The sequence below is a fragment of the Acromyrmex echinatior genome, chromosome 13 (assembly GCF_024713525.1).
Source record: "Acromyrmex echinatior isolate Ae372 chromosome 13, ASM2471352v2, whole genome shotgun sequence".
NCBI lineage: Eukaryota > Metazoa > Arthropoda > Insecta > Hymenoptera > Formicidae > Acromyrmex > Acromyrmex echinatior.
In genome coordinates this window covers 29511-49028 of record NC_141864.1, presented here as the reverse complement: position 1 = coordinate 49028, position 19518 = coordinate 29511, and the positions used below count along the sequence as shown (strand labels likewise).

Genomic DNA, 19518 nt, shown 5'->3' with positions numbered 1-19518 from the left:
ATTTCAGTCTTAAAGATGAATCGCGTGCTGGACGCCCTGAAAAGATTGAAACGGACGAATTGCAAGCACTGCTGGATATAAATTCTGCGCAAACTGAAAAGGAGCTTGCAGAACAGCTTGGCGTTACGCAGCAAGCCATTTCCGTACGATTACATACGATGGGAAAGGTTCAGAAGAAAGGCAGATGGGTTCCGCATGAATTGTCCGAAGACAACAAAAATCGACGGCGTGACACTGCACTCACTTTACTTTCAAAGTTCCGGAAAAAAGATTTTCTGCACAAAATCATTACAGGCGATGAAAAGTGGATTCTTTATGATAACCCTAAACGTAGAAAATCATGGATTGATCCTGGTCAACCTTCGACATCGACGCCAAAGCCCAATATCCACGCCAAGAAGGTTTTGCTCTGTATCTGGTGGGATTGGAAGGGTGTGTTGTACTATGAGTTGTTACAACCGGGTGAAACAGTCACGGCAGACCGCTACCAACAACAATTGACCAATTTGAGTGATGCATTAGAAGAAAAGAGGCCATTTACTGGCCAAGGACGTCGTAAAGTGATCTTGCTTCATGACAATACTCGACCTCATGTTGCGAAAGCGACTCAGGACCATATCTTTGCGTTAGGCTGGGAACTTCTTCCGCACGCGGCGTATAGCCCAGACATGGCGCCTTCGGATTACTACCTATTCCGGTCGCTGCAGCATCATTTGGCTGATACACATTTCGTGAGATTAGAAGAGATACGAAAATGCATTGATGACTTTATCGCTTCGAAGCCGGTGAGTTTCTATCGTCAAGGAATTCGCAAGCTCCCCGAAATATGGCAAAAGGTCGTTGATGCAAACGGAGATTATTTATTTCGCTGATTAATATTTTTTCGTTTGTTTTTGAATAAAGATTGAATTTTACAAAAAAAAGCTCAGAACTTTTTTGTACACCTAATATTAGATGAGGAATCAAAAGAGAGAATAAGGAAAATGAAAATAGGAGATAAAGTAGACTCGAACCATCACCCGCTGGAAATATGAGTGGAGGCAAAGAAGAGAACATCTAAGACAAAGAAAAAAAATAAAGTGCGAGAAACAAGGAGAGTGGGGATGAAGAGGGAAGAAAGAAATTTAGGGAAAACTGAGAATAGAAAGAGTAGAAAAAGAGATGGAAATAGAAGAGGAATGGAGAGAAATGAAGAGTGATATTAAGAGAGCATTAAAAGGTGGAAGAGGAGCAGAAAAGAAAGAGAAAAGAAAAGGAGGATGGTGAAATGCAGGAAAAAGAAGAGGGAGATAAGAGAAGAATTAAGGAAAGGGAGAAGGACAAAGGAAAGGATGGAGAAATTCATCGAAAGGAAAAAGAATACAGTTATATAAAAGGAAACAAAAGGAAGAAACGGAAAAATGGTTGAGGAAGTCAGAACAAGTTAAAAGAGGAAAGGATGTCTGGGAAATTATAAATAAGGGAAAGAAAAGGAGAAAAGGAATAGATAATGAGATTGAGGAAGAAGAATGGAAAGGACACTTTATGAGGGTACTAGGAGGAGTGAAACATAGAGCAACAGAGGGAGTAAGGGCAGTTAGAGGGGAGGAGGAGAGGGAGATAATTGAAGGAAATTGTGGAGATAATTAAAAAGATCAAAGATGGGAAAGTAGTAGGAGCGGATGGAGTGTCAGGAGAAGTATGGAAATATGGGGAGAGGAAAAGTTGTTGGATTGGATAGAATTTTATAACATGGTATTGAGAGGGGATGGATAGCCGATAGAATGGAAAGAAGGAGTAATAATCCCGATCGTAAAGAAAGGTAAAAGAAAAAAAGTAGAGGAATAATAGGAGAGTAACATTGTACAAGATCTATCTAATGATATTAGCCAAAAGAATAAAAACGGAATGCGAGGAAAAAAAAGTGATTCCGCAAAACCAAATAGGATTTAGAAGAGGGATAGGAACAATACATAACATTTATGTCATAAATTATATGGTGAATAGACAATTGGGAATAAGGAAGAAAGCGATGGTGTTGTTCATGGATCTGAGAGCGGCGTTCGACTTAATGGACAGGGGAGTTCTGTACAAAGCAATGAGAGAAGGGGAGATAAAAGAGGGATTGATAGATAAGATCAAAAAAGTGTTAAGCGAAACAAAGAACATGGTGAAAGTAAGAGAGAAGACAGGAAAGAGCTTCTGGAGGGCGAGGGGAGTAAGACAGGTGTCCGTTGAGCAAAGAAGGCCGAAAAGGCTAAAGCCCGGCAGCTAAGAAAGGACCACCGGATGATTTTAGATCCGGAAGTTGAGCCGTCCTCCACATCGGCCAGGAAGGCCAAAGAGAAGGCTGTCGAACTCGCCCTCGAGTTCGACGAACAACCGATTTGCGCAGTCGCCGCGGTCGCAACACGCGAACTGGCGACCATTGCCAAGTCGGTTGAGCGATCAAAGAACATCAAGGGCGACATAGTGAGGGATATGTGGACAGCATACACCAAGCTGTCCGCAGCCCTCATGTCAGTCTTTACGAGGGCGGGTGATAGCAGCCTGGCCGCGAACGTAGACCAGAGAGAGGAATGCTCCAGACCCGCCTGGGCGAAGGAGAGACGCCGGCTGAATGAAGAGTTGGTGTTCCTCCGCTCCAGGGTCGCGGTACTGGAACACGACCGGGGGAGGTCCACCTCCCGCCGCACGTCCGGCAGGGATAGGGTGCCGGGGATGGAATGGGACTCGATCATGGAGTGGTCGGGTCCCGATAGCCTGGCTGGCGACTGCAGTCCAATTAGGACTAGAGGAAGGACTGCTCCCGCGGAGGGGGAGAGGCCGCGCGTGACGGTCACGGAGGAGGACCTGAGATCCCCATATTTCAGGCCTCCTCTGCAGGGGGTTAGCAAGCAGCTGAACCTCCTGGCGGCCGTCGCGGACAGGACCGCCCCTGTCGGCAAGACACCTCCTTCGAAAAATAAAAGGAGGGAGAATGCCGACAGGGTCGATGATGAGGAGGGCCGCATCGAGCGGCTCATCGTGCAGCTCCTGCCCCGTCTCCTGCGGGAGATGGGGGTCGCCCCGATGACGGCGCCGTCAACAAAGCCGCGGAGCGGTCTGGCCGCTGCCACACCGGCGAAGAGGGCCGCCAAGGCCGCTCCTAAGACGGGAGAGAGCGCAGCCAACGCGCCTCCCCCCGCCGCTAAGGCGAATCTACCGCCCCCGGCTGTTCCCAAAACATTTGTGGACGGGGGGACGGAGACGGACGCGAACGAGGCGACCTGGGCGCAGGTCGTTTCGAGGGGGGCAAAGAGAGTGGCCGCCAAGGCGAAGAAGGCGGAAGCGGAGCCGCCCCGACCCCTCCCCAAGAGCGCGAAGAGCGCCGGGGCGCCCGTGGCCCCCGCTCCCAATAAAAAGGGGAGCGGTGGGAAAAAGGGCGGGACGGCGATGAAGGGGAGCACTGCCGCGAGGCCTCCAGCCTCCGGCAAGAAGGCTCCCCTCCCGAAATTGAGGCCGCCAAGTTCAGCGTCCATAGTGGTGACCTGCGCCGACCCTACTTCCTACCAAGAGGTGGTAGGGAAGGCAAGATCCTCGATCTCCCTCAAGGACGTGGGGGTCGAGGATCTCCGTCCCAGGAGGGCCTTCACAGGGGCCCTTATTTGGGAGGTCCGGGGCCCGGAGAGTCGAGTCAAGGCGAATGCGCTGGTCGAGAGGCTGACGGCTGTCTTCGCAAACAGGGACGACGTGAGGGTGTCCCGCCCATCGAAGACGGCCGAGATCCGGGTCACCGGACTCGATGATTCGGCCACCCCCACCGAGGTGGCACAGGATCTGGCGAAGGCCTGCAAGCGACTCCCACCGGAATTTAAGGTGGGAGAAGTCAGCAGGGCCCCCAACGGGCTGGGCACCTGCTGGGTGCGGTGCCCCGTAGAGGCGGCCAAACAATTAGTGGCCGCCTCACGAGTCAAGGTGGGGTGGTCGAGCTGCAGGGTGGCCCTGCTGCCGGCCCGGAGCCTCCAATGCTTCCGGTGCTTGGAAGCTGGCCATGTCCAGGCCAAATGCACAAGCACCGTGGATCGCTCCGGGTGCTGCTACCGGTGTGGGGGCATCGGCCACGCGGCGAGAGAGTGCCGCGCTAAGGTCGATTGCCCCGCGTGCCGCGAGCTCGGCCGCCCCTCGGGGCACCGCATCGGCGGCGCCGGATGCGCCGCCGCTAAAGCGAAGGGCAAGAAGGGGGGGCAGAAGCCCAGTGGCCCCCTCACTGCCGTTGCGGGACAGCCCCCCGCGGCGGCAGCGACCACCGCAGAGACAACGTCGGTCGTAACAGTGGCCGACATTGAGATGGCCGTCGTAGAAACGTACGAAGACGCCCTGGAGTCTCTGGGGGAGCACATCAGACGACGCTCCCCCAGGCCAGTACTGGTGGGTGGGGATTTCAACGCCCACGCGTTGGAGTGGGGTTCCCCATCCACCGACTCCAAGGGCGACAGCACCCTGCTGTGGGCGGCGCGGCACGGCCTAGTCTTATTGAATAGGGGCCGTGCCAGTACCTTCGTGGGGGCCCGGGGGGAATCCATAGTCGACTTGACATGGGCGACCCCCGTGGCTGCCGCCAGGATACGTGGTTGGCACGTGGACGCCAGCTCCTTAGGAGAAATGTCGGATCATCGTCTGATCCGCATGGAGCTGGTGTCCACCCCCGCGGAAGTGTCGATAAGACGCCGCCTACACGAGAAGGAACGTCGATGGGCCCTGCGCAAGTTGGACTCCGGCGCCCTCGAGATGAACCTCCTCTCCTGCACCTGGCCGGAACATAATTCGGCCGCTCGGTGGAGGAGGAGGCCCGAATGGCTCGGGGACGCCATGTCGCGCGCGTGCGACGCGTCGATGGCCCGCTGCCGTCCTGTGGCGAAGAGGGCAGTCTATTGGTAGTCCGAAGAGATAGCTGAGCTAAGACGGGCCACCGTAGCTGCCCGACGGAGGTATACTCGCCGCAGGAGGCGGGGCACCGACGCGGAGATGGAAGTGGTCGCCGGGGCGCTCCGTGAGGCAAGGAGCGCCCTTCGACGGTCATTAGGAGGGCGAAGGCCGACGCTTGGCGCGACCTCGTCTCCTCCCTTGACAGGGATCCGTGAGGGAGGCCCTATAAAATTGTGACGAAGCAATTTCGTCCGTGGGCCCCCCCGATAACGGAAACCCTAGACGCTCAGTTCCTGGAGGATGTGGTGGCTGCCCTCTTTCCCAATAGGGAAAGGGAAGTACCGGAGAAGGTCGGCCCCCTGTCCGAATGGACGGAGGAGCTGGGCGTCATCCGGGAGGAGATGGTGATGGCCTTCGCCCGCCTCAAGGGGAGACTGCGGGCGCCCGGACCTTCCGGTGTACACGGAAGGATCTGGCTCGCCGTGGCTCCATAGTGGGCAGCCGTCTGAGGCGGCTCTTCACGAGCTGCCTCAGAGACGGCATATTTCCCAGGCCGTGGAAAAGGGCCAGGCTTGTCCTCCTCCGTAAAGAGGGCAAGCCAGCGGAGAGTCCCTCCGCTTATAGGCCGTTATGCCTGTTGGACGATGCGGGGAAATTGCTGGAGCGAGTCATCGCTGCCCGCATCGTCCGGCACCTGTCCCGGGATGATCCCAATCTATCCCGCGGTCAGTATGGCTTCCGGGAGGGTCTATCGACTATCGACGCCGTCAGGCAAGTCAGGGCCTTCACGGAGCAAATGACCGCGGGAGGGGAGGTGGCGTTGGCGGTATCCCTTGACATCGCCAACGCCTTTAATAGCATCCCATGGAGCCGGGTAGTGGGGGCGATGAGAGGACATCACCTCTTGCCCCCCTACCTGGTCGCCATTATAGAGGACTATTTCCGGGACAGGCAGCTGGAGTTCCATAACAAATCGGGACTCCAGCAGCAGAGGGACGTATCGTGCGGTGTTCCACAGGGGTCCGTGTTGGGACCCTTACTCTGGAACGCATACGACTACGTTCTCCGCGCGGCCCTACCCCCCAACTGCCACGTCGTTTGTTACGCGGACGACACGTTGGTGGTGGTCGGGGCCACGACCTGGGAGAGAGCGGTCGGTACGGCAAACGTCGCAGTGGCGTGCGTGGTCGGCTCCATTAAGGAGTTGGGCCTGAGGGTGGCTCCCGCTAAATCGGAAGCTCTTTTCTTCCACGATGGAAAGAGCGGGGTGCCCCCTCAGGCACATATAGTGATGGACGATGTCCGCGTCCCGGTGAGGCCAATGATCAAATATCTGGGCCTCACCGTGGATGGTCGCTGGGGCTTCGTCGAACACTTCGACGAGCTAACCCCGCGGTTGGGCCGCCGAGCAGACGTTCTGCTCGGCCTCATGCCCAACCTCCACGGTCCGAACGGGTCGGTTAGGCGGGCTTATATGCACGCCGTCCTGTCCGGGGCCCTTTACGGCCCCGGTATGGAGTGGGAAGGCCCTGGCTAGCCGCCGAATAAAGCAGAAGTTGCACAGCGTGCAACGGCGGCTGGCCTTGCGTATCTGTAGGGCCTACAGGACGGTGTCGTACGCCGCCGCCATGGTCCTCGCGGGGATCCCCCCTGCCGAGTACGTGGCCGACGCCCTAGCGGAAACCTTCGCCGGGGTGAAGGCCATTCGGCTTCGGGGGGGATCGTAACCCCGAGGACCACTGACCGACTGAGAAGGAACGCCCGTCGGCGGGTCTTCGAAGAGTGGCGCTCCACTCTCGAAAACGACCCGCCGACAACGGGCGCTCGGACCGTGGAGGCCATTCTCCCCTGCCTCGAGGAATGGGTAGGCAGGGGATGGGGCGGACTATCGTTCCACACGACGCAGGTGCTCACCGGACACGGATGTTTCGGGGAGTACCTGTGTCGCATAGGTAAGGAGCCGACCACTTGCTGTCACCACTGCGACGGGGACCGGGACACCGCACAGCATACGCTGGAGACGTGCCCGGCTTGGGCGGACGAGCGCGGTGTCCTGGTCCGTGAGATAGGGGAGGATCTCTCCCTGCCGGCTGTCGTGAAAGAGATAGTCGGCAGGGAGAGTGCTTGGAGGGCCTTCTCCTCCTTCTGCGATCGGGTGATGTTGCAGAAGGAGGAGGCTGAAAGGCAGAGGGAGAGGGCACCGGGAGGTCGGGGCCCTCTCCCGCCCCCGCCGCCTCCGGGTGGCGAGGCTGACGGGGGGGAAGGAGATGGGCGAGGTGGTGGCGTTGGGGGTCAACGCGGGCGCCGGCTCCAGCCGGATCGCTCGCGCCCCGGGTCACCCCTCGCGCGTACCCGCCGCTGGGACCGCCCCACGGAGCGAGAACGGCGGCGACCTCCTTCCCCCATAGATGAGAGGAGTGAAGAGGAGGACGGTGGGGTGGTGTGCGGGAGTGTCGGGGTCAGTGAACCCTCCACCTCCGCCGCCACCACCATCAGCGACGGCCCCGCGTCTCGGACGCGGGGCGCGGTGAAGCGGCGGCGGATTGCCGACCCTAGGGTCGATCCACCGCCGGAAACAGGCTGACCCTCCGCGCGCGCGTGGTGCAGTGGCTCATCATCCTCCGGCCGCGTCGAATGCGTGACCGGGCCGGGAGCCCTGCGCCTCCGCGCGCGTGGGGAGCGCCGCGAGACTTCCTCTCGCGGCGCCGAAGCATGAGGGGCGCCAAACTTCTGATTGGCGCCCCTTGGAGGGCTGAGGATCGCGGCGGGGGCCGTGATCTCCAACTCCCGCCCCCCAACACCAACCGGGGTGGCGGGCGCAGGGGGTGGTGTCCCCCCAGCGCCCGAATAAAGTCGAAGGTGCTAAGCACCGCCCGGGGTCACGTCGTCTTTCAGACGACGCCATAAAAATCCCCGGGCGGGAATAGAAGTCGGCAATAAGCCGACTGGCCTGAGGGACTCCCAGATGTATGCTGCACGCGTTCCTGGGAGTCCCTCATGCAAGGCCAGGTAAGGACACTCGGAAGGGTTTTAGTGGGTGCAAGCCCCACATAACCCCGGGTTCTCCCCCGAGACCCGGGGTATGCGTTAGGCATTTCCCCTCCGTTATCAAAAAAAAAAAAAAAAGGGGTGTCCGTTGAGCCCGTTACTATTCAACATAGCAGATCTGGAGGAGAAGATGAGAAGGGTGAAATGGGGAGGAATTAGGTTAGATGAGAGAAAAGTGTATAAGTTAGCAAACACGGACGATATCGTGTTATTTTCAGAGGAAAGGATGAGGAGCATGATAGGCAGAATAGAGGAATATCTGGAGAGGAAAAGATTGAGAGTTGAACGTGGACAAGACTAAAATAATGAGATTTAGAAAAGGAAAAGGAAGAACAAGCAAAAAGGATTGATGGTGGAGAGGAAAGAAAATAGAAGAGGTAAAGGAATTTACATACTTAGGATATAGGTTACAAAAGAATGGAAGGCAGGACGCACAGGTTAAGGGAAAAACAAGGAAGGCGGCCATGATACTGGGAAAGGTATGCAGAATTGGGAAGAGGGGATTTGGTAAGGACTGGAGTAGAAGAATCTGGTTATTTGATAAATTAATATGGATGGTAATAAGCTACGGGGTGGAAGTATGAGAGTGAAAAGAAAGAGAGGAAGTAAAAAGGCTAGAAGAAAGATATTTAAGATGGGTTTTCGGATTGGACAGTAAGATGCCAAGTTATTTAATCAGGTAGGCAACTAAAAGGAATAAGTTACGAGAAAGAATTACGAGAAGAACATGGAAAGGGGAAAGAGAGCATGGTATTTTGAGAAAAGTTGGGAAAGGGAAGTGAGATGTTGATGAGAATATGTTGGAGGGAAATGAGAAAGCGAAGCAGAGAGAGCAGAATAGGCTCAGACTGAGAAGGGGAACGAAAGGAATTCTTTGAGAACAAGGAGTGAGATGTAAGAGAAATAGAGAAGAGAAGAGAGGAAGGGGATATGTGATTTGGGAAGTTGTTAAAGAAAGATCAAGAGAAACAGCGGGAGGAAAGAAGATAGAGAATAAAGGAATTCCAGACATAACAGTTGGTATGAGGTAATTAGGACAGAGGGAATCCCCACATACTTGAAGAAGGGATGGGGGAAAGCAGGTGGAGGAGAATAATAAGATAAATTAGGAGTAATAAGATAGATTAGGAAATGAAATGAGGGGATGCTTATACTGGGAAGAAGAGAATAAGAGAGTATGTAGGTTGTGTGGAGGGGAGGATGAAGAAACTTGGAAACATACATGGGAGAGATATAGAGACTCCGGGATAGGATCAGAGAGTTGGCAAGAGGTAAGATGAGTGTTGGGGGAACAGGGCAGGGAAGAAGAATGGATGATAAGGGGATAGAGAGGGAAAGGAGATGAGGGAAACAGGGAGGATGAGAGAGAGGAAGAGGAGGGGAGTGGAAGGAGATGGAGTAGAGAGAATGAGAATGGGAGGGGATGAAGATGAGGGGAGAGCAGGCATGGAAAATGGAGAGGGGAGAGTGGGTTGAGAGTGGGAAGGGGAAGAAAAAAAGAAAAAAAACAGGCAATAGGAAATGGAAGTCCGAGAGAGAGAGAGAGAGAGAGAATGGGTTATTTATTAAGCGCTCTGGAACAAGTCCTCAAGCGCCTTTCCAAATCGTTACAAAAATGACATATAAAATAAGTAGAAATAAAACCAAAAACAAAATAATATATGTACATGCATAAGAGAAAGATAAAAATAAGAATTGTAATTGTAAGAATATGCACACGCATAAGAATATGTACAGTTAGACTACAAGCATAATTAACACTGTAGGCAGTCCGAGGGCATTCTAACAACACAACCACAGGATACCAGTCCCTCTCTATATTTCATGAAATAAACATGCATAAAGTATCTGCTTGAATTCCTTTATAGTTTTCGATTGACGAATTTCAGATGGGGGATCATTCCACAATCTAAACGCTGTTGAGCAAAAAGACCTCTCTTAAATAATTCGATTCTATACTGAGGCACGACTAAATAATTAGCAGAGGCCCTAGTCATTCTCTGCATAACAGAGAACCGAAGAACTATATTAGAAAAGAGATGATGGTCGCTCCAAAGTGATAATATTGTATAAGAGGCAGCTAACAAAGTATTACTTCCTTGAGGTGACCTTGAGCCAACAATTTTTTCTGTAGTACGGCGTAACATGTTGATTCCACTTGATATCATGTATAAACCTCAGGCAGGTATTTAATGCCCTATAAAGTTTTCGATCTTGTTCAGCAATAACATCAGTGAGAACCACACAGCAGTAGTTGAAATGAAGAAATGCGTGGTGATAAGTTTAATCCTTAATACTTGAGACAATAAGTGCTTACACAGCCTCAGCTGATACAACACTCCCTAGATTCTCTTGGTCACTCCTGAAATATGCTCATCCCAAGAAAAATTATTGGATATTGTGACTCCAAGGTACCTCACATATGCGGAAAATTGAATCGCAGTTCCTCCAACCATCATGTCAGGTAGTGACTTGTAATCTATACAATGTAATACATTGAGATATCTGGGGGTACCCATAATCATAGCCTGTATCTTCGAAGTATTTAATAAAAATCCGTTGTTAGTCGCCCATCGCTCAATGCAAGTAATATCTTCAATCTTCCGATGGTTTTTCCGCAAATCCCATGGCTCGCAGTACAGGTAAACAAGCAAATCATCAGCATAGAAGTTAAAGGTGCCATAGAATATTTTTAAAGTTTGCCAAGTACAGACTAAAAAGCAAAGGGCCGAGAACCGATCCCTGCGGTATATCAATGTTAACAGGAGCTGAAGCTGAAATAGCATCCGTTGCACGGTCGTAGATCACTTACGACCTGCCAGTGAGATAAGACCTAAGGCGAGAGAAGAGCTATAAAAGTGCATGTCAGATAGTTTTTCAATGAGAATTGAAAGTTGTACTCTATCAAATGTTTTCGAAAAATCAAAAAAGAGCAACTGAAATCATTCTATGATCAGCCGCTTGCCTAACATCTTCAAGCATTTTGAGTAGACACGTTTGTTGAATTTCCTTTTTGATACGTTGACTGACAAGAATCAAAGAGGTCCACACATTTTAAATAATCACAGATTTGATCACAGACCAACCTCTCAAGAGTGTTGGATAAAGCTAGAAGAATAGAAATAGTTCTATAGTGCTGAACAGACGTAGGATTTTTTTATTTTAGGGACTGAATAAACAAGAGTAGACTTCTATGGGTCCGGGAAGACTCCATTCAAAAGTTGAAAATGTGTTCAGTTATAGGCATGGAAGAACTAATTTTATTAATTTAGATGATACACCGTCTTTTTTTTTGTTTACGTAGGAGGAGAAAAATCTTGGCAGCGCCCTCTCCCGAGGGGGACCCGGAAGGGACACCCATCGGGAGGGGGGAGTCCAGCAGCCCGCACCACTGGGTGTGCCTGGATTCGACCGCCCCGTGATCTCGAGGACATACCGGAACGGTCGCCTATCGACTAAAAAAACTCCCCGTGTCCAAGCAGTACCTCACAACACGTTTGAGAGCACCTCAACAGATATTACTTCAGGGTACTCTCAGTGTTACAGACGGGATGGCTCCCACCGCACAAAAACGTATCGTCTATTTACATAAATTTAAACACTAGTTGTATATACATTATTTATAAAGTATCCACAATTTACCTTAGCCGCTACGAAAAGTCAGAATCCCGAGAGAGAGAAGAAGGTACGGACGAATGAACCACCCGGGCCCTTCGATCCCTCTCACGATCCCTTTCTGCCTCCTCCTTAATTCTCATGACGGTTTCGTAGTAACGTGCGAAAGCTGTCCACGCTTCGGAGGAACCCATGATGGTCCCAATCACCCGATCGTACTCTCGGTCCAGATCTAGATCTAGTCCGAGAGCCATAAACAAGTTCCCTCTCTCCACAGTGGACAGTGGGACAATGGAGGAAGATATGCATACCGTTATCGACCGCTGCTCTACAGTGCTGGCAAATCGGTGATTCAATCTTCCTAATTTCGTATCTTCCTAATACGCCTTGAAGCATCCGTGACCCACGATAACCTGGGTCATCCTGTAGGTGAGCCCTCATCATCCAGCTGACCAATTGACCCACTAGAACCCTCGAACAGCAGCCCCCGGAGCTCTTCCAATCTCCTTTTCCACCTGGCTATGGATCTTTTAGTCTCCTCGTCCCGAATCTGGCTCATAACCCTGGGAGCGACGAAGCCATCTCGCTCCACGAGGAGTCGCCGCTTTAAATATGACTGCCTGAGTCGATCCGCTAGAAGGGTCGAACGAGATCAATTTTGCCAGCAACAACGACGCCTCGTACGAGATGATCCTGTACCCCCGAATTATCCTCAATGCCAACTGCAGTCTCGTTGCATCACGCCAAGTGGCTCTATCAGCCGCGACTGCTTGAACTCAGATAGGGGCCCCATATAAAATAACCGATTGCACCACTGTCGCGTACACCCTACGCCTACACTCATCCGGGCCGCCGGTGCCGATGTTAAATAATGACTCGGTCAATCTACCGAGAGACGCCGCCAATGCTTTAGGGAACAGACGTTCGAAATGCTCCCTAAAAGTCCATCGAGAATCCAAGACTAACCCCAGGTATTTCATAGTTGTCTTCACCTCGACAACGGTATCGCCTATCTGCAGACTCGCCCGCGGCACCCTCCATGTAAAGGCCACAGCCTCTGTCTTGCCCAAGGACACCTTACGGCCCAGTCGCTCTATGGACCTAGTTGCCCCCAGTTCCGCCCTGACCATTGCCTCACGGAAAGACGGACCCTTCAACACCAAAGGGGTGTCGTCCGCATAACAAATGGTCGAGCACTCCACCGGCAGGCCAACACGTAGAATAAAGTCATATCCGATGTTCCACAGGGTTGATCCTAAGACCCTGAGGAACGCCGCACTTCATAGAGGATTTAACCTATCGGTCATTTCTACCGACATACGAAAATCATCTGTCCGACAAGTACGCCGGAACCTCTTTATCCGCTAGAGCACTCCTGATGACCGGTCACGGGAGGGAGTTGAATTGACTGTGTCGAATGACAGCCAACACCATGCCCCCATTCCGCATCGCATCATCCACGATCGAACGAATCCTCCAGATCGAGTCTACAGTCGATCTGTTTGATCGAAAATCAAACTGAGTCTCCGCGATACCTCCGGACGCGTCCAAAAAGCGCACGAGACGGTTACATATAATCCTCTCGAACAATTTGCCCGCCTCGCTCAACAAGCAAATCGGTCTATACGACGAGGGAGCGAGGTCGGGCTTCCCCGGCTTCTTTAAGAGCACCAAGCGTGCCATTTTCTATGGCGCCGGAAAAGTACCATCTCTGAAGCATGCCGTAAAGCAACGCGTCCACAACCTCATCAGAACAACCAAAGTCCTCTTGATAACACAACCCGTTATCCCGTCAGGACCCAGAGCCTTATCCACTTTAACTCCCGCAACGGCCACAGAGATCTCTCCAGTCACTGCCAGAGCCTTATCCCACCCAACGAGAGAGGAATCCAAGTCGGGATTTCCTGCTCCGGGCGGAAACAAAGCCCCAACCACGTTCCTGACGACTGCAGGAAGAAGAAACTCCACTAACCGAGGTGTCCTAGCATGCAGCTTGTTAAGGACAATGCGATATGGCATACCCCAGGGGTCCGCATCCAGCGTATCTAGAAGACCCTTCCAGAGAGCCATCTTAGATCTCCTGATGGCCCCCCTCAGTAATCTCCTCGCCTCGCGAAGATCATCCCAAAGACCCTGAAGTGTTTCAGAGTCCCGGTATCTACGTCGTAACCTAATAATGCGTCTTCGGACACGAACGCAACGACCCCGAAGATTGGCGATCTCATCGTTCCACCAGTATACTGATGGTCTACCAGTGACTCTTAGATGCAGCATAGAGACGTCCGAGGTCTTTCACAACGCGCTGTTAATTTTGTCCGCTAATTGGTCCGCTGACATGTCCTCCAGAGGAGAAAACGACCATGCCTTCACAGTTGGCCGCCGCGCACATCAGATCCATGTCGATTTTATCAGCACTTCACCGAGGAAAACGTTTTCCAAACGCGACCCTTTTAAGAGGGCCCATTACTTATTCTCGCACTTCCATAAAAATATAACGGTGGTCCGAAAGTATCCTCCGCAACACGCCAGTCACGAATGTATCTAGCGGCTGAGGCCGAGGCCCATGACAAGTCCACGCTCCTCGCGGATGTACACAAGTGGGCACAAACCCTTCATTCAACAGAGTTAGATCCAGCTCAGCCGCCCAGCAGGACAAAGTCCTCCCTCTGCAATTGGCGTCACCCCGATCCCATGCAGGAGACCGAGCGTTAAAATCTCCTAATATTAGCAGAGGTCTGCGATCACATGCTTGAATGCACGCACTTATATCGTACAGCCCCCTTTCAAAGTTCGCATCCGGCCGATTGGGAGAGAAGTAGCAGCTGAAAACTACTAGTTTTCCCCATTCTATCGCGACAAAGCCCTCCTCCTTAAATAGAGGAAAACATAGAACATCATCTCCAGAATACTGCCAGACCAACGCGGCAGTTGATGGAATATCCGTGGAGAAGAGCCAACGTCCATCACAGATAGAATGCGGCTCCGAGACCGCCACGAGACCGAGTCTTTCCTCTTCACACACCCGCGCGATCAAATCTTGTGCTGGCCGCGACCCGTTAACATTAATCTGTCCAACACTAACCATCGGGCGGGTCAATCGTTACATCCTCCTCCTCAGGGGCGACAACTTCCGGCGCAGGAACAGTCCCAACAGCCACGGTCGCGCGCACCGGACTGTTGTAGGGGACGCATCCCTCCCCGCCAGTCCCTATGTCCAGCCGGTAGCTTCCTAGCCGCACAAACCGGACAGTGAAGCGAAGCCCGACACAGCCAACAGCCGTGTGCCCCTCCTTTCGCAGTTGAAGCACCCGCTACTCCTGTCTACAGTGCTCCTGCAGTTTGTCCTAGTATGATCAACCGCGAAACTTATAACACTGTCCAACCTCCTTTTGACTAATGGTATCATACGCACTCGCGACCATCCTACGCGAAGTCCTCCGTCCTTCTGCAGCAGATCCGCGCATGACTTCGAGCACTGTAACCACACATTATTGAGGCAACCTCTACCAGGCCTCAATGGACCCACGCGAACGTCGCCAGGTTGTACCTTTCCTCGTATCGCAACAGTTTCCCTGACCTCCTTGATCGTCACAGACTCGTCCAGGTCCAAAAGACGGTACTCGATCTTCCTGACCGGACGCACCACTCTCACTCCTTCGATCCTTGAAGAGGGTGTTGAGCTTCTCCGCCAGGGAGTCCTTTGTCCCAGCATCCTCTCCCGGGATCTCTACCAACAAGCCACCAGTCTGGACACGCCTTACTCTGGTGATGCCCAGCTCGTCGAGAGGGACACCGCACCTAGCCGCCTCACCTATAACCTCCGCGTAGGAAGGACCACCCTCGTCACAGCGGATCATCACTATTGCTGAGTTCCGTTTTCGTACCCCAGCGCGTGCTGTCCGTTTGGGAGGAGTCGCGATTCCAATTCCAAATCTGGGACGGGTCCGAGAATCCTTTCCGGAACTCGCCACTTTATCGCGTGTTTTCCGCACAGCCATCGCGAAAGTCAGATTCTTTTGAACTGTCCTCGCACCACTGGCACTGTCTAACACCACGTCAGAGGCACGCACAGGCACACCACCTATTATTATTTGTCCTGCCCCTTTTCTTCTTCTTTCATCTTTTCCTACAGTCACCCAAGGCTCTCCTTCCTCAGGATCTGAGGAAGGAAGCCAATTCGGATAATCCTTATCCCGATCAGTATCATCCTGGATGTCAGCAGGGAGCACGATCCGCCCTTTCTCATCCACCAGCTTTCTCCGCACGGATGAATCCCCTGGTAGCACCTTGGAAACTCCCCTTAACGGAGGGCGGCGTGCGAGAGGAATGTCCTCGGTCGCACGAGAAACACCCCTGCCCAAGGAAGAGCCACGCGAAGACCGGGCAGATTTCTCACGCTCCCTTCGCCCTGGCGCTTTATAGCCGAAAAGCTCCCTCTTCAGAACCTTCACCTCTTCATGGAGATTGTTTGTATCCGTCTGAATAACCTCCATTTGTTTTCTGAGCGCTTCGACTTCGCGCTCAAGCTGAAGACATCTCCCGCTCATTACTTCGACTGGTTCCTGGACCTTCACCGAGTTACCCGCCAGTTGTTGGACAGCCTGTCTGGCCATTTCGACTCCCACAATAATTTGTCGACGTAGATCTCCTTTCATTGTCGACGTTTTATGCTGTGCGCTACTTGCCGCGTCCAGTACTCTAAGAGTCTGACAGTCTTAAGGAACATCTGCGGAAACAAGTATGTAATTTCCTCCACGGCAACTTTCTGTTTGTAGGACAAGGAGTCGTCAAGAAGACACTCCTGCAACTTTCTCTTCTTGCCGGTCCGACTGTCCTTCTTGGTGATCTGAAAAAAAGTCAGACCGATCCAGATCGTCATCGTCGTAGTCGTCCATCCTTGTCGCGCTCATCTTTGAGAGAGATTTGGATCCAGGAACGTTATTCCCCTTTGGCTTGCGTCCTCTCTTCTTACCACGAACCGCAGAAGCATCGGCCGACATGGCCGAATCCATAGAGACACTGGATCTCATCTCCGAGCTGTCGATCACTATCGGCGCATCCGACGTCTCGACAGATGTCACCGGCGAATTCACAATGTCTCCGTCCACGACACATAGTCTAAGTTCCCTGGGGAGACGCACATTCGAAATTATCCTGGGCCCAGGTCCTCTAACACCGACACCGACCCTGTTCTGACTGTCACTTACCATAAGAATCGTGTCCTGACTGTCGGGTAATGTACCGTCCTCACATTTCGGAGATTCGCCAGTGGTAGACACTGGCAACTTCTCTAATACTCCTGTGAGCTTACGCCGCTTCAGAAGTGTACTCCTGCTACGAGTATTGGGGACCGGGAATCTCATACACACCCCAATCCATCCTTTCCTCAGCGGTAGCCATATCGGCCGCGGAACCCGCCGGCAACTCCGCGACTTGCCCCTCGCATGATTCTCCCGTAGGGGTCGATCGCCCGGGAGCGGGGACACTACCCCCCGGGAAACCGTAACGAGCATCCGACCTCTCGCCATGTCATATCCTTTTTCGTACTATCCATGTTGTATACATATACCGGCGATGGAGAAAAAGCCGGGTGACTCGCCAGCCAATCACCCGACTCTCCTCTAATGAAATTTTGCGATTACCTAAGCGGACGACCGCCCGACGACAAAGATGACACCATCAAACAGCCGGAAGGCGAGAGTGTACCAAGATCGGTAGTAAGACTTACACCCGTCTTATGTTCGTATATATAAAAGTCAGTTACCACGCACAGAAGAATATGCTCGCAAAAAAGTAGGATGATACTTACACCTCTCGACGAGTATTCCTCAGCATACCTCCAGGATAGGGAGCAAACAGCAAAACCCCAAGGGATAATCCACATCCTGGAGTATCCATATCGGAACTTCCACCGCGATAGTTCCCTCGCAGATCTCCAGCCATTCTCTATCTCGATACTCGCCAAAGAGAGAACCAAACCAGACCCCAAGAACTTCACCATCACCTCACAGTGAATTTAATCACTTCGCAAAGTTTCACATATGTACACATGTTTATACTGTTCATACTATATACAAATTTTACAGTCCATCTATATTGTCTTACCACATAGTCATCAGCGTTCGTGCGCTCTCCGCTTGGCCGCTATTGGATGATTCACCCATCACCCATTTATCTCGTGGCCGCTCACCTCTACCACGAGACAGGGGGACCTTTTATAGAGGGCCCAACTCGTCGTCCGAGAAGTCGAGTGCAATCTCGGACGCTCGGTCTCTTCCAGTAGTACAAGAGAAGAGATTACGAGAGCTCAGGCACCGCGGGTTCGCTAAACCCGTAGTGGAATCATATCAAGATACGTCCGGAGATGCCGGATCGCATCAGAGATGATCCCACTCCCTGCGGGGATGATACACTGATACACTGTCTAAGCCAACTGCATTTAACCTATATTTACGAAAGGCATTATGAATCATTAGTGGCGTAATATAATTCCAATGGAACTGTCGTTGAAGCCATTTATATTCCGAGTAACAACCCATACTTCTGCTAATGTCAACAGCAGACTGCACAAAGAAATTTAGATCATCAACAAGATAAAGAAGAGGTATTATCTGATTTTTTTCCTTAATAAGTCCCAGATGACGGAGACGCTTCCAAGTATTAGCCGGATTATCAAATTGAAGATTGCAAGATAATAATTACTCTTGGCTGTACGGACCCATGACTGAACCTTATTGCGCAAACTCTTGACTTACGGTAACTCACATCATCTCTTCTTCTACGTCACACTCGTCTCTCCCCCTCATTGCCTCCTTGAGTTCCGCAGTGATCCATGGAGGAGACACATTCCGCACCTGTATTCTCCTAAGCGGCTCATGAACATCAAAGCATTCAGGTAGCGTTGCTGAATTCAACATCTCCATCTTTTTATCAATGCAGTCAGCAGACCAACTGTGACCAATCAAAATTTTGCACCTCGGATAAAAACTCTCCTTCATTAAAGCACTTAAAATCTCTACAAGTTACTACTCTTTCTCCTCGTCGCTTTACTTCAATATTATACGTTATTCAAATCAGATCATAGGCAAATAAACACGCCAATGCATGCTCAAATTCTATTAATTTCTCCTGATCATCTACTATGCACAAATCAAGCCAAGTACTGGAGTTCCTCAGATGATGAATAGCTTGCTATGGAACCAGGTACAGACCAACAGACAAGACGAAGTCCTGCAACTGCTATCATAAGATGAAGTCAACAAATCCGCATTAAAGTTCCCCACAATTATAGAATGTCGGTAACCAATTTGAAGGTTCAGAAAAAAACTATGAAACTCCTGAAGGTAGCCTATGGTAGGAATCCTATAAACGACGCCCAGAAAAAGTTTGGATACTCTCATCGAAAAAACCTTCGCAACAATGAACTTTGGTTTACCAAGTACTTTGCAGTATCTCTCCTTAGATCTCGCCAAGATTGAAGCATTAAGAGTGTTATGGATGTATAACGCCACCCCTTCTCCATGTCTTCTTTCTCTATCCACTCTAAAGAATGTGTAGTCCGATAGACACACTATCACATCCGAAACTCCCGAACGCAACCACATTTCAGACAAACAGATGATATGATAATCTGATTTTATAAAAAAATTGACGAAACTCGTCAGTGTACAATCAGCGACTGGCAATTCATATGACAGAATCTAAGATTTTCGTATGTATTATTATACTATTAGCCGTAGTTAATATTAGAGATTTTATCTTTTATTCTTTATAATATAGGACATTTATTTGAGTCAGTCGCTAAGTGATCGATGTTAGTTTTATTAATGCTTGAGCTCTGAGACCGTAAACAATTACTACATTTTAGTGCCTTAGCACTCTCTAAGCAATCCTTCATTTCATGCAGTCCCTATAACAACAAATCAAGACGGATTAACTCTGCAGTTGTTGGCGATACGATCGAAAGCT

General features: G+C 51.4%; 3 protein-coding genes and 1 pseudogene across 3 annotated transcripts; 2 read left to right on the top strand and 2 right to left on the bottom strand.

Moving 5' to 3' along the window:
- The first annotated feature begins 1455 nt into the window (after positions 1 to 1455).
- On the top strand, positions 1456 to 4921 carry LOC147907447 (uncharacterized). Its single transcript, XM_087412425.1, has one exon. The coding sequence runs from the start codon at positions 2269 to 2271 to the stop codon at positions 4897 to 4899; it is 2631 nt and encodes an 876-aa protein (XP_087268551.1). The 5' UTR covers positions 1456 to 2268; the 3' UTR covers positions 4900 to 4921.
- Positions 4922 to 7805: 2884 nt separating this feature from the next.
- Positions 7806 to 10323, top strand: LOC147907446 (uncharacterized; annotated as a pseudogene).
- Positions 10324 to 11968: 1645 nt separating this feature from the next.
- On the bottom strand, positions 11969 to 13824 carry LOC147907445 (uncharacterized). The gene is made up of 3 exons (XM_087412683.1): positions 13295 to 13824; positions 12389 to 12813; positions 11969 to 12183 (listed from the first exon to the last, which is right to left on the bottom strand). Exons 1-3 carry the CDS (start codon positions 13822 to 13824, stop codon positions 11969 to 11971), a joined length of 1170 nt encoding a protein of 389 aa, XP_087268809.1.
- Positions 13825 to 14017: 193 nt separating this feature from the next.
- LOC147907444 (uncharacterized) lies at positions 14018 to 14635 on the bottom strand. Its single transcript, XM_087412681.1, has one exon. The coding sequence runs from the start codon at positions 14633 to 14635 to the stop codon at positions 14018 to 14020; it is 618 nt and encodes a 205-aa protein (XP_087268807.1).
- Between the last annotated feature and the right edge of the window lie 4883 nt (positions 14636 to 19518).

Excerpts from the sequence above, each read along its gene's own strand:
- LOC147907444 (XM_087412681.1), bottom strand. The coding sequence starts at position 14,635 with ATGGTTAGTGTTGGACAGATTAATGTTAACGGGTCGCGGCCAGCACAA.
- LOC147907447 (XM_087412425.1), top strand. The coding sequence starts at position 2,269 with ATGATTTTAGATCCGGAAGTTGAGCCGTCCTCCACATCGGCCAGGAAG.
- LOC147907445 (XM_087412683.1), bottom strand. The coding sequence starts at position 13,824 with ATGCTGCATCTAAGAGTCACTGGTAGACCATCAGTATACTGGTGGAAC. Across the intron at positions 12,814-13,294 it reads ACTTTGGTTGTTCTGATGAG|GGTCTTAGGATCAACCCTGT; the intron begins GTTGTGGACGCG and ends GGCGTTCCTCAG. Across the intron at positions 12,184-12,388 it reads CACCGGCGGCCCGGATGAGT|CGGATCGACTCAGGCAGTCA; the intron begins GTAGGCGTAGGG and ends CGACCCTTCTAG.